Source organism: Haliotis rufescens, unplaced genomic scaffold, assembly GCF_023055435.1.
Source record: "Haliotis rufescens isolate VD_foot unplaced genomic scaffold, xgHalRufe1.0.p SCAF_48, whole genome shotgun sequence".
Lineage (NCBI taxonomy): Eukaryota > Metazoa > Mollusca > Gastropoda > Lepetellida > Haliotidae > Haliotis > Haliotis rufescens.
The window spans coordinates 1-14344 of NW_025964201.1; the positions used below are offsets into that span (position 1 = coordinate 1).

At 39.2% G+C, this 14344-nt stretch overlaps 2 protein-coding genes and 1 long non-coding RNA gene across 3 annotated transcripts; 2 read left to right on the forward strand and 1 right to left on the reverse strand.

Annotated features, from left to right (window-relative positions):
- Window positions 1–300: 300 nt before the first annotated feature.
- Window positions 301–1706, forward strand: LOC124127214. The gene is made up of 2 exons (XM_048383456.1): window positions 301–366; window positions 576–1706. The coding sequence occupies exons 1-2, from the start codon at window positions 301–303 to the stop codon at window positions 1704–1706; spliced, it is 1197 nt and encodes a 398-aa protein (XP_048239413.1).
- A 785-nt stretch (window positions 1707–2491) lies between these two features.
- On the forward strand, window positions 2492–3793 carry LOC124127215 (uncharacterized protein F54H12.2-like). The gene has a single exon (XM_046490665.2). It carries the CDS (start codon window positions 2492–2494, stop codon window positions 3791–3793), a length of 1302 nt encoding a protein of 433 aa, XP_046346621.2.
- Window positions 3794–6436: 2643 nt separating this feature from the next.
- Window positions 6437–7431, reverse strand: LOC125372808. The gene is made up of 2 exons (XR_007218236.1): window positions 7370–7431; window positions 6437–7237 (listed from the first exon to the last, which is right to left on the reverse strand). It is a non-coding gene; the product is annotated as an uncharacterized LOC125372808 (long non-coding RNA).
- Window positions 7432–14344: the final 6913 nt, after the last annotated feature.

Here is a 14344-nt window from a genome sequence, read left to right on the forward strand (position 1 = left end):
ATAACACGATCACCTGAGTGGTTTCAAGATAGGGAAGAATGCGTGAAAGATGCAAAGAGAAAATTTAAAGATGAATACAAGGCAACAAAGAGAGTCATTATCAAGAAGATGAAAACCTTACCACTCAACGCTGATGAAGTAGATATGGCTACAAAACTGAAACAAGCAGAGGATCTTCTCACGATGAGTTACTCTTTAGAAGTGAGTAAAACGATCAGTCAGCTCGCATGTGAAATGTGTATTCCTTGTCTGTTTAATGAAGAAGGTGATCCAATATTTTTGGGAGATCATTCTTGTCGCATGTCGGAGCAGGAGCAGGTTGATAAATACTTCAACGTGGCACTTGAGGATACGGACAATGAACTGGTAATAGGAAAATGGATGAAACTTGTGACTGATGATCCACATCTGTGCACAATGCCTGCTTTCGATTTAGTACCTTACCAGTGTAAGGACTATGGTGACAATACATTCAAATCACCTGAATGGGTGAATGGTTTGAAGCAATGCGTTGTAAAAATGTTGAAGTTGCAAAAACGCTTGTAGACTGTTTCCATGTCATATTATTTTATCAGTACCAAATGAAAGGAAGGATATTAAGAAAGGAGAAGATATTAGAAAGTTACTATTTTAACCCGCTTGAACCGGGAGCTTTTTATGGTCCTGAGAAACTTCATCGCGTTCTGAAATTAGATCGCCAACCAGATCTCAGACTGAGCACTGTGAGACGTTTTCTGAACAAACAGGACGCCTACAGTTTACACAAGCCACCCAAACAGAGATTCAAAAGGCTGAGAGTTCGAGTGAATTCTATAAATGAAATGTTTGATGTAGATTTGACTGACATGACTCGTTACAGCAAGGAGAATAATGGCGTGCGTTATTTACTGGTGGCTATTGACATACTGAGTAGGTTTGCTTTCGCCCTGCCTTTAACAAATAAGAGACCAGAGACAGTATTGAAAGCTTTTAAAGAAATTATTCAGGAACGAAATCCAATGAAAGTACGTGTGGATGGTGGTTCAGAGTTTAAAGGAGTATTTAAAGATTTTTTAGAAAAACACAATATCACTCTGACTGTTGCACATAATGAAAATATCAAAAGTAATTATGTGGAACGATTCAACAGAACACTGAAATCACTTATTACTCGTTACTTGACCCATAATAACACCAAGTATTATTTAGATGCACTGCCCAAGTTGATGGACAATTATAACAACACATTACATTCTTCTTTGCCCAACCTTTCACCGGTTCAAGTCAAGAAGAAGAACGAACTGAAAGTATGGGAACATTTGTATGTGAAGCCGTTGTTACTTAAAAAACAAAGCTCCAAACACAACCGGTCAAAGGCATTTGTATTTAAAGTAGGGGATCTTGTTCGCATTCCATACCTCCGGAGACCTTTCAGTAAGGAACTTGATCTGAAGTGGACTCAAGACCTGTTTAAGGTGGCTAGACGATACAAGAGACAAGAGATAGCACAGTATAAGATCAAAGACTTTCATGATAAACTGATAGAAGGTACGTTTTATGGCAATGAGTTACAAAAGGTGGAGAAAAAGGAAAATGTTTTGTGGCAGGTAGAGAAGATTTTAAAGAGAAAACGTGTGAAAGGGAAGACCTACCTGTTAGTGAGGTGGTTGGGCTGGCCGAGTTCCTTCGATTCTTATGTGGAGGAAAGTGAACTGAAAGATATCTGATGGAAAGGTACATATTTCTCAAAAGCTCAGACTCCAAACAATCTTATTTTAATGAGAATACGCCTTATCATTTTCGTGTTAAACTAAATCAAAGGTTGAATTTTGATGGATTCTGGGTTGTGTCTTTAACGGAGATTAATTTTGGTAAACTTGACATCACCCACATGAATGATCCATATGTGGACGTGTTATGCAATCTGTGTGATAGTTCTTTGGCAGGTGAACAGCAGTTGCCTTTATTGAGACGGCTTGATCTCAGACAAGGTCCTTACTATAGCTTTGCCTGTGAATACAATATTCCGATTAAAGTCAAAGAATCTCCACACATAGAGGTGTGTGTATAAAGGCCAGTAACGGCATGTCACACTCATTTCTAAAGGAAGTGACATATGTGACACTGCACTTGAGACGGTATCCCTTCATTGATTAACCATGGAGTCCACACCTTTGTATGTCCCTGATTATGTCAAATGGACCCACTATTTCAAGAAACACATGAAAGGAACATCTGCCTTAGTGAATGGTAAACCACAGGTGAAAGTGATCCCGACACGACTTCAAGTGAAGACTGAAGAACCCAAGATCAAACTGGAAGTAACATCAGAGACACAGAATATTGTTGAGAGAGCCAATGCCAAAGAAAAGCGACGGAAATCTTTAAAACGAGCTGCAGGTGACCAAATCACCACTTCAAAGAAGATCCGTCAGACAGATAACATTCCATCAAAGACCGCTAAGGTTCTCCAGTGTACCCCTATTCGAGAAAACGACGTTTTCAGTTAATCATGTCACTGTTGAATGATAAAGACTTTGAGGAACTGATACCACCCTCTCTCAATCTGTTTATTTTACCTCCATACCAGACCAGCATCCATCAACATTATTTTGATGAGGTGCGTCCACTCAGTCAAATCAATGATTCTTCACCGTTGGAATTTCAAGTAACGAATGCTGGAAGTGATTACATTGACCTGAACCGTACCCGCATACATGTGAAGCTCAAGGTGAAACATGCAGATGGCACTGATCTTGATGACAAGGAACATATTGTCCCTGTCAACTTGTTTCTGCAGGCTCTCTTTTCCCAGGTGTCAGTGTATCTGCAGAATCAGTTGGTATCTTCTACAAACAACCATTATGCTTACAAGAGCATGATGAAAACTCTACTCAACTATGGAACAGAAGCTAAAACTTCACAGCTGTCATCTCAACTCTTCTACAAAGATGTGTCTGAATCTAACAATGATGTAGAATCGACTGATCCCTACACTGGTCTCAATACAGGAGTGCAATCTCGTGGTGGCTTCATTAATAATAGTAAAGTCTTGACCATGTCGGGGCCATTGTATGAAGATATCTTTCACATGAACAGACATTTAGTCAATGGAGTGGATTTGACAATGAAGCTGTACCGCTCCTCACCCCAGTTCTGTTTGATGAGTGGCAAAACAGGTCAAGATTACAAGGTGGAAATTCTGGATACCTACCTGAAGGTGTGTAAACTGAAAGTCAATCCAGCTCTTATTTTGGCACACAACACCTTGTTTCAAGACAGCAATGCTCTGTATCCTTATACCAAAAGCGAGGTCAAGGTGACAAGCATCCCCACCACTCAACTGACACATACCATTGACAATCTGTCGAATCCTATTGCTAATCGTTACATTGTAGGCTTTGTACTCAGCAACAGCTTGAATGGATCTTACACTGGTAACCCCTACAACTTCCAATCTAGTATGGTGAAAAACATCAGCCTGTACATCAATGGTGCCAGTGTCCCCGGACGTCCCATGCAGGCAGATGATGTTGAGTCCTATGTGCAGATGTTTGATGGGATGTGTCTGTGGAAAGAAAATACAGGAAACGGAATCACTCGGAGCGACTTTTTGCTCGGGAGTGCCCTGTTCGTCTTTGACATTGATAAAGTATGCAGTGAAACCGACTATCTGAATCTGTTGAAATCTGGTAGCACCCGATTAGAAATCGAGTTCAAAAACGCCCTCACTGAAACACTCAGTTGTGTTGTTCTGAGTGAAAGAAATTCCCTCATTGAAATTGACAAGACCAGGAACGTGTTTGTGAAGTAAAAAACATGAAAGCCTCTGACCTTGCATGTGCTATTCAAAGCGACTCCATCTTAAAGTACCAGGTCTTAGGTGTGTTTGCCAAAGATACTTTACCTGTGCTAACTAGAGTCATGCTTGCACGTGGAGTGGGTCTCATTGTCAATACTGAACCATCTGGAAGACTGGGTCGTCACTGGGTGGCTATGTACTTCAAAGGAAATACAGGGGAACTGTTTGACAGTCTGGGTGAGCCAGTGAATTCCGTTTTTGACTTGTTCTTAAAAACCTATGTCAATCAATACCAACACAACAGAAGACAGTTACAGTCCTCATCGTCCAACCTTTGTGGTCATTATTGTTTATATTATTTGTTGTATAAATGCAAAACAGAACTTACCCTTCAAACCTTTGTGCAGATATTTGATGTGCAAGTCCGTTTTAACAATGATGAGCATGTGTCAAAGTTTATCTGTAATTATTTTAGATATTGTCTGTTATCTTGTCATACCTATGTCATGTAACATACTACTGTACTTGTGTAACCCATTACAAAAAAAAAAAAAAAAAAAAAAAAAAAAAAAAAAAAAAAAAAAAAAAATAGTGTAGTCATTCGAGTTTGTTCTATAAATATAAGTAACTCAGCAGTAATGTCACAGTTGAATTATTGTGCTCAGAGTGAGATCATGGAACGTAAGTGTCTCTTACCAATACAAACACCTACCACCATATCTGTGATTGGTGGATCTTCCTCAGGGAAAGAGTTTGGGTGAAAAGGTTGTTAGAGCAGACTAATCTGATGTTTGACAAACCCCCCAACCTTATTGTGTACTGCTATGCTGTATGGCAAGACATCTACAGTGACATGCGGCAAAACATTTCTAACATTCTTTTTATGGATTCCCTTCCAACTGAGAATGATTTGAAAATGTGGTCTGAGCAATCTGAAAAGAACATGGTGTTGGTCATGGATGACATGATGATGGATATATGTAAAAGTCCACTGATGTTAAATCTCTACACTACATTGTCTCATCATTGGGGAATCAGTGTTATAAATATTCAACAGTCTGCTTATCCTAAGGGGGATTGTAACCGAACTATTTCCTTGAATACACACTACTTCATTTTGCTATCTAACCCACGTTCTGCACATGAATATAAAATCTTGGCATCTCAAATATTTCCGGGTCAAGCCAAATATTTTACTGAATCATTTTGTGATGCAGTGGAGGGAAAGAAATTTCAATATTTAATGATTGATGTATCACCCTATTTCGATCCTCAGTATGGGCGTTTGCGCAGTGGTGTCTTTCCAGATGAAGTATGTATTGTGTACCAACCCAAATAAAAGCTACTGCTGAAAGTTATACCCGCCAGTTACCTGTCTTACCAATGAACAGATCAGTTGCTTACTGAGATCATCATGGATGTTTGCGGACAATTTGAAGATATTGCTAACGATTGTTCAGTGATTTCAACCAATGCTGAAGTGTATGGTCATAGCTTTTGTGAGAGATTAAAGTCCTTTGTCAGTTGGCCCATGCAAATGAAACAGTCACTGAAGACTATGGCACAAGCAGGATTCATTTACACGGGTCAATCAGATAAAGTCTACTGTTTCATGTGTCGATTGCGTGTACATAAATGGATGCCAGAAGATGATCCACTAACTGAACATTTCAGGTTATCACCTCAGTGTAGTTACATAAACATGATAGCTTCTAATACTGAATGAGAGACATTGGCTATGGTGTATGAGGAATATTAGGGTCTAAGCATACATATATATAAAAGGCACAATTACCTAGATGGATCATTTCACATTGTGATCTCCTCACTTCAATATGGGTGATTTACTGGAAAAACATCTGTCTTTTCTTCAGACACTACTGCAGGCTAATGTGAAGCAGAGAAAAGCTTTACTTCAATATGTGTCATGTGAACAAATGCATGCTATTAATAGCATGATGTTAAACATTTTGAAAGGGAATATTCCACTCTCACTGATGGATAAAACTCGCTTGCACCGTCATAGGTTTCACATTAGAACATTGGCTGCCAAAGAAGGTTTTCCCAATCGGATTAAAAAGGAGGTGTTGATAAGACATCATTCCATCTTGCCTATTTGCATTGCTGCACTGTTAGATTACCTACATCATGAGCAGACCTATGGTTCTCCTGAACAGGAACACATACCAACGTCTAATAGACAACCAGGAAAAGGAGAAGACAGTGACACAGGAACAACAGATAATGACAGTGACTCCAGATCAGGAGACGAGTCCTCTGAGACTGAATGAGACCCCTGAAGAAATCACCCATGATGAAGCACAGATTAAAGCGAATACGAACTTGATTCTGGATCTACTTCTTAAGGATGTGTCATTAACTAAAACGATTGGCAAACTTGCCAAACTATGGTACTTTATCAGGGATCAGATCAGAAATGCTCACTTCAGACTGAATAATCAGTTAGAAATTGTTTTAGATAATGAGAATGTGTGGATCGGAACTAACGTTATTGACCTCATTCGTTTTACTGTGATGCATCGTGGGGCTGTTCCTTCAGGCTACCGTGACTTTCTCAATCTTTTAAAAATGCTCCATGTACCGAAGCGGCTTTTGTATAAGCCAGATGTCAAGAAAAAGAACGACAAAAGAAAAAAGGCAAAATCATCTTTATATCTAAAACGACAAGCACAACATGGTGTACCCGGTGCTAACACTACTGCAAAATTAAGAAAACTAGAGTCTTTCTAACTGTACATGTACATTGAATTCATGACATGTATTCTATGTAACTTTCAGATTGTAAAGCAATAAAATAATGCTAACACATGCGACTTTTAGTTATTACTATCTTCCATGTTCATGAGGACTCTGAGCTGCATCTCAAGTCTTTCTTTTCTGTCATTGCAGAAGAAATGACTATGCATATAATCCGAGTCATTGTAATGCACAGTGTGCTGGTCCTGAAACTCTAGCCCAAGGCTTACCCTCTGTTGCTTGGCTTTTTCCAAGATGGTATGAAGGGGAAGCTCATTCACTGCACGATCAAAGTATTGAGTAATACACTCGTCACTGTTCATCATGAGACACTGGTGATGTACTTGCGATGGATGATTAACTTCACATCCATAACAATTATCACAACATAACTTCCGAACAAGTCTCTGGAGTTCATTGAGATAGTGAGTTTCCAAGACGCCTACGAAAAGTCTTTTGTTTCGACGCAGCTGTAAGCGATTGGTTATTTGTCTCCTGTTGATGTGAATTTCACACACAGTTACTGAATAGTTGGGTGTTTGATGATTCTCGTCTTGATGGAACATTCTTCTTGCACGCTGTAAACCTGCCTGCATGGCATCCTCATGGCTTCTTCGGAAGCTTCTGCCTTCATAATACACTATGTCATTGCCGCCGTTTCGTCTTAACTGGTAAATGAATCCGGTGGTACTCATGTTGCTGTAATCATAAAGATAATTAAATGAGTGAAACACTTTAAGTGTGATGATAACAGCAATTATTACTATTGATATTAGAATTATTATTGTTAAATTAAAATGGATAACGTTCAGTACAAAAGGAGGAGGGTACCTGTATCAATCACCCATCTCTGAAATGTGGAACTTGAACAGCATTACCACATACTCTAAGACTGGTGAATACCCATAGGGTAAACTATATATACCATCCTCTAGTACAAAACGTTTATCATCTAAGGGGGATAATGCTATTTTGCTCAATGACTCAGTGTATAAAGTGTTATTGTGAGAGCGAATGAGTGAATAGGAACAATAAAAAGGTTTCCTCTCCAGGAGACTGTCTTTGTATTTCTTATGGGTCAATTGCTTGGCAATGACAGATTTCTTTATTCCTTTAGCTGTCTTTTGGTTTGATACAGTGTTCTCATCTGATTGTATCAAAAAGGAATACATTTTGCTTTTCAACCCTACAAACTCTAAAATGATCTTTCCTGCAGCTTCATCCTTCATCTTTCCTGTGACTTTTTTGTTTTCATTCGAATACAATCCTTTAGGATCGTTCTGATCATAATTGGAAGTATCAAACAAATGCAGATTTTGCTTCATGAATATGTAGGGATCAAGCAAAGTCTCGTGTGGAGGGGCATGAATGTGCAAAAAGAGACTGTCTGTGTCTGTCATGAGCAAGTCCAATCGTTCTGGTCCATATTGCCGTTGCATGACGTCATAATAGAAAGAAAGGATTTGAAATTTGGCTATATCCAAAATACTGAAACCAACAGCGATAGGTTGATCTAAAAGGACAGACACTTGCTCCATTTCAGCGGACACAACATCTTCTGAAAACACTTTCACCTGCTTGAAATTGGTTTTAGCTACATAACTGCGAAATTGCTGTCTGTGAGTCACTAAGTGCACAGATTTCCGCTTGCGTTTATTCATACAGAACCTGCCAAACACACAATTATTCATAAGTTTATATCGGTCCTTGTCACAGGCGTCAGTTGCGTGTTTGCGTCTTTCCAAATTTAACTGAACATAGGGTTTCAACCAGGGACCTTGCTTGAACTTTAACACTCTATGAATGTGTTGGAGGACTAGCCCATGTCTCAAATACAGCTGCAAAGTTTTGAAATGAACAACATAGTTCAAGCGATCTTTTAAAGTAGCAAACAATTTCTTGCCTGAGGGTTTTTGACACTGGGAGGTATAGAACTGGCTGAGTAACTCTTTGTGATAAGGTGAAAAGTCCTCAAAGGGAATGTTGTCATGGGTAGGAGCCATGGGGAAAGCCGCATGAAGTTTGTGTAAATGATTAGGATAGTGCAAGTCCACTTCCAAAATGTAACCTGTATCCCCTTGGGTATCTATTGTAACCCAATCAATAGTTTCATAATCTTGTGCTGTCATGAACTGATAGTTACCAATAGGCAGGGGTTCCAGCATAACTCCAGAATAAAGACTGTTAAAGTCCATGTACAGAAGCACCGAGGCTTCTTTTTCTGGGTTATAATTAGTCATGTATTCATTGTTGCTTTCGGCAAATTTCTTACCGATGACGGTCACGCCACCCCGAATGGAATTTTCCACAAAATTGTAACTATCTACATCAGTGAAGAGATCAAGCTTGACTCCGGTGACTTTCAGTGCTGCATCAATACAAAACCCAGGCATGGAATAGTAGTGACAGATGTCAAGTCCATAATCTAGTAAACATCCAGTTCTGAATGTTTCTACAATATCAGCCAACAACAGTGTGTCTACAACCACATACAACCGGGTAAAGTCAGACATTGAGTTGCATGCGAATGTATGCCACAATTCATGGGCAAAGTCATAGTCTTCATCAGTAATGCCTTCATCACTCAAGGAACTGTAGAAGGATTCTTTAGGTGGCAACTGTGTGTCATTTAATTTTTCCCATGAATCCATGTACTCATAAGGAAAAGGAAGCTTTCGAGTCATTACACCAACATGCTGCGGGAACTGCTCTTTCAAGAAAACAAATGTGTCTAATCCTTTATTCATCTGATTCTTAGTCAGAGCATCTAAAGAGCTTTGCAAAAATTTGCAAGAAACTAGGAAGACCAGATCATTGTCCACAGTAAAAGACAGAAACTGTTCAGAATTATGGGGTATAATCTAATACTTCTCTCTCCAAATTCACGCGCTGCTTCAAAAATAAGATGCGTATCATAACGCTCTGAATTGTGCAACATCAGATACACTTTCTTTTGCGACTGGAAATTTAGGTTACACTTGTTGTGTAATACTTGTCTAAAAGCACCACTGAGATGGTCATGATCTAACACCCTGTCTTTCCCTAACTCTTTTCCACATAATCCACACTGAGTTGTGTTTGCTATGGTTGCCCTATCCTGATGAGATAATTGCATGGGAACAACATTGGCAAAAATCTCCTTAATTTCATCATATTCTCTTAAAATGTCTTGAATAAAGTGTTCTGCTGCATCTGAACCTACATAGGTTTGAACAGATTTTGAATATCGCTGCTCCGAACAAATAACTTTGTAAGCATAGGCACAAGGAACATGTCTGTTCAAACGCGATGCATGATTTTTGACTGGTAGCAGCAAACTTTCAAAATCGGCCACAATAAGAAATTTAGCTCTTTCTGTTTTAGCTTCAGATCGTAATCCAAACTGATAGACTGCTTTCTCGGGTTTAGGCATCTTGACACGTTGGGCCTTAACAAAACAATACCCCTTGTGCTTATTCAACCTTTCTTGTGAGCTGTATGTCCACAAACATTTTCTGCAAATATAATACTGGTTACTACGTTTTTTCTCAGGGTTTTTGACAAAAAATTTCAACTTAGTGATCAAACAAAAATGGGTGTCTGCTTTCGTTTCTACATCCATAAGTTCATGACCCTCTAAGCCTAAGAATCCATCGAAATCTTCGGGCTCGTTCTCTTGTGAAAGCATCAACAAATCAATTTGACTGTCTGGTTCTATGTTGGATACGTTGCTTATGTAAAGTGGATAGAGAGTCTTATCTTCGAAGCCATACACATTGATACTCAACTGATTGACTTGTTCAAATCGTGGGATTTGTTTGAGAGTCATCGGAAAGTAAACCCATCCAAATTCAATCTGTTCACAAAAGGTTGATAATGCTTCACCCGTGTTGGATGATGTGGAGCAGGAAACAGTTTGGCTAAAATGCTATAGATAAAACACATCTCATCATTGTTTTCTACATTCACAACGCTTTTAGTTTTGTATGCAATTTCTTTAGGAAGAGGGATGTATGTACCGCCTTTAAAAGGTTTAAATTTAACGATGATCACTTTCATCATTGCAATGTCTACCACGTTTAAATTAGAATGCTCACCCTGATAATTATCTAGTGAACGCAATATCTTGTGCATGGCTTCAAGGTATTGATCAGTCAAATTGGTTCCTTGTGTAGCTATGACCATTGTGCTTCGAAAGTAGGCCTCATGAATATTAGCTGTTTCATCTTCAGTAGGTTTAACCATTCTGATGTGAAGGCACAATCCCCATTTCACTGACTGTTTCTCTCTGAGTTCTGCCTTAATCGCATCAATAATGACAGCTTGTTCATTCACCATAAAATGCAAAGCATCTGTAGCACCCTGCCCTTTAAACTCATACTCTCTCACATCTCCCCCTAAAGATTCGCTGGTACATGGGTGAGCATGATCAGAAGTGTCACCAACAGGTTCAGGATTGTAAGGAGTAGCCGGTGGGGAGGGAATGGGAGGCAAAGAAGGGTTGGATGGATGTGCAGATACTGTAGCCGTTTTTTTCCTACTTAACTTGCCTTTGCTACCACCCCACATATCATGTCCTGTTCTATTCTTATGCAGTCGCAAAGCTTTTGAAGTTGGAAACATTGTCTGACAAGACTGACAGGATACATCATTTTGTGAAATCTCGTTTATGAAGTAGGGATTGGGATAAGAAGGTGAAACATCAGGGGAGGGGATGGGCGGTGGAGGGGGGTAGGAGGAAGGAATGGGAGGTGGTGATGAGGTGGAAGGAGAATCATATTGTGAAGTCGTGTTTAGACAACAATGTGGTAAGTGTGATTGAAAAGCAAGTTCATGGGTAAAGTGTTGAAAGCACAGTGAACATTGACAAACCAAAGGATTGACTACTTTTTGACAGCTTTTCACATGACGTTTTAAACTATCTTTTCTGGAAAAATATTTGCTACAATACTGACATGAAAATTGTCCCCCAACTTTCCCACATATTTGTTGATGCCTTGTTAAATTTCTTTTATAACCAAAACAAGTGTGACAATTTTCACAGTAGGAGTCTCTGCTCGTGGTGTACATAGTCATAAAATAGGTATTCACCAACTAAGTGTGTATGAGTTGGAAGTTACCTGAAAACAAACAAAACGAACATCAACTAAGCATTAAACTAAAATGGTTACTAACAGTTTTAAGTAATATATCGTGATAATAAGTTTTAAATAATACATCAAGTGTATAAGTTTTAAATTAATCTAACAAATGTATAAGTGTAAGTATGCAGTAAAAGTGGAGTACTTGCTCTTTTGCTGGAGATTCCTATCCTAAGGATGCGCGTTAATGGTTAACGTTTCCTGTAGACTTTTGGATGATGTTGCCTTGGCAATTTCTCAGACGAAAATGGTGAAAAATATAAAAGTGGATGGACTTCTTATTCCAAACTATACATTTTGGAGCTCTATAGAAATATAAGTTCAAACTTTAGTACAAACAGCTGCACACAATGAACATGAGTGGTTTGGCTGCTATTCAAATCAGTTTCAGGTTGCTTCATGTATAATAGGGTAGGACTAAGAACTGCTGAATCACCTTGACCGAGTACACAAACTATACAAAAAATTTGTTGTTGTTGTTGTTTAGAAATGTTTACTGAGATGGTACTGAAAACGTGACAGTTTAAAAGCACTGGTGTTCCTTTATGAAAGACTACATAAAATGAACTGCTGAATCACCTTGACTGAGTACACAACCTATACAATTTATTGTTGTTGAGTGTTTACCATGGGATGGTGCTGAAAACGTGACACTTTAAAAGAACAGGTGTTCCTTTATGAAAGATTGCATAAATGGATACACTTAATGAAAGAGCTGTATAGAGAGTGTGTTACTAAAAACTCGATATTGATTAAAAATGAGAGATTGTCTATTGGGCTGCCGTCTGATCAAACAGGGGAGTATCTAGAAAACGTACTAATTAAAAATCGTATACCATCACTCACAAGCAAAGTATAGTGAGTCAGAAGTAAAATGTAAACTCCATTTGTATGCGGGGGTGTGACAGTTGATACCATTTGAGAAGAACAAGGTAACATAATGAAGTAGTTTTTCCCGTGAGAAAGTGTCAAATGCTGAATCACCTTACTTGCGGTGTGAGTATAAATATAACGTGTTAGTGGTTCATTTCGGGAGAAGACACTTTACTCAAAAATGTCTGACAATCACAACCACACTACGTTTGAGTGGGCTGCTAGTCATTGGTTGTCCATCAACTTGTTCCGCGATGATGCTTGGGTGCATCTTTCAAACTACAACAGCAAAAAGGAAAGGAAAACCATTTCCTTGAAAAGCAGTGTTTTTAGAAAACTGATTGAAGATCGCGAACAAATTATATCTGCTTTGGAGGGCTATGAGATGGCATGTGAAGTTCCAGTCATTCCGGGTATTCCTCAGACGGGAAGTGACATGGCACCCCCACCTCCGCCCTCTTATCCTGCTGCTGCTGTTGCTGCAAGCGGTCCGATGGCTGCTCGAACGATGTTTTCCGAAACAAAGCCGCCTACCGGAAATATGCCTACTGGAACGATGCCTGCTGGTAAAACGCTGACAACAGGAAGAACCAATCCGGTAACTAACCAACTGAAGCGGACTTATACTGATGGTAAGTTAATTTGATATAATACAGGTGTGCTTAAATGTTGTAGTTACAACAGTTTAACATCCGGAACAAAGCATGTGCAGTAGTTTATAATGTCTTTAGCACTGTTTTTGCATTTTTCACGGACATAAACTTTCGTAAAGTAGTGTATTTACAATGGTGACTAACTTGTGAGCAGTAGTGTACAACCATTTGGGAATCAGTTTTGGTACTGCTTTGAGTGCTTTGGATTATTATTAGTAGTATTAGTATTAGTATTATTATTAATAATTCACCCTTCCTTTTCAGCCATCGATGGGTACAATGCTCGGTGAGACGAGAAAGGAAAAAACTGCTTCAGCGTAGATTGCATCGTGGATATTATTGTCACATACGCAAGCAACTCACTGTGTTATCTAAAATAAAAAGCATATTTGAAAATCAGAATGTGTGTATGTTTTATGTTTCAATTCGTAGTTATTCACTCTCTTGGTCTAACAATGTGATATGAACCACTAGTGTGATACGAGTTACCTCCCTTGGATCACGCGAGCAGGCCGCTCTCTTGGTCTAACAATGTGATATGAGCCACTAGTGTGATACGAGTTGCCTCCCTTGGATCATGCGAGCAGGCCGCTCTCTTGGTCTAACAATGTGATATGAGCCACTAGTGTGATACGAGTTGCCTCCCTTGGATCATGCGAGCAGGCCGCTCGCTTCACCCGTATTTCGGTGTATGTATTCATACCAACGGGCTTTCATTGTTTCCTCGCTGTCAATAGTGTATTACCTCCCTTACACCGGTAAGCCGTTCGTCTACTAGTGTAGCTGAACGGTTTGACCGTTGCTTTTCCAGCTAAGTTATATATATATAAGAAGAAGTTGCGAGTAATATATAGCGAGATTATCACGATATCGGCGGAGGAAGTTGGTGTAGAAATATTAACAACAGAACCAGTAATAATCAAAGTAGATGATTTAACAGAAGAAACAGCAGAAGTTGTGGAGGTGGTAATAGCAACAGGGTTAGTGACAACAGGATTAGTAGTTGGAGCAGTAACTGTAGTAGTCGTAGCTGCAGTAGTAGTAGTAGTAGCAACAGGGTTAGTAACAACAGGATTAGTAGTTGCGGTAGTTGAAGCAGTAGTAGTAGTAGTAGTAGTAGTAGGTGCAGTAGCTGTAGTAGCAGTGGAAGTATTGACCGT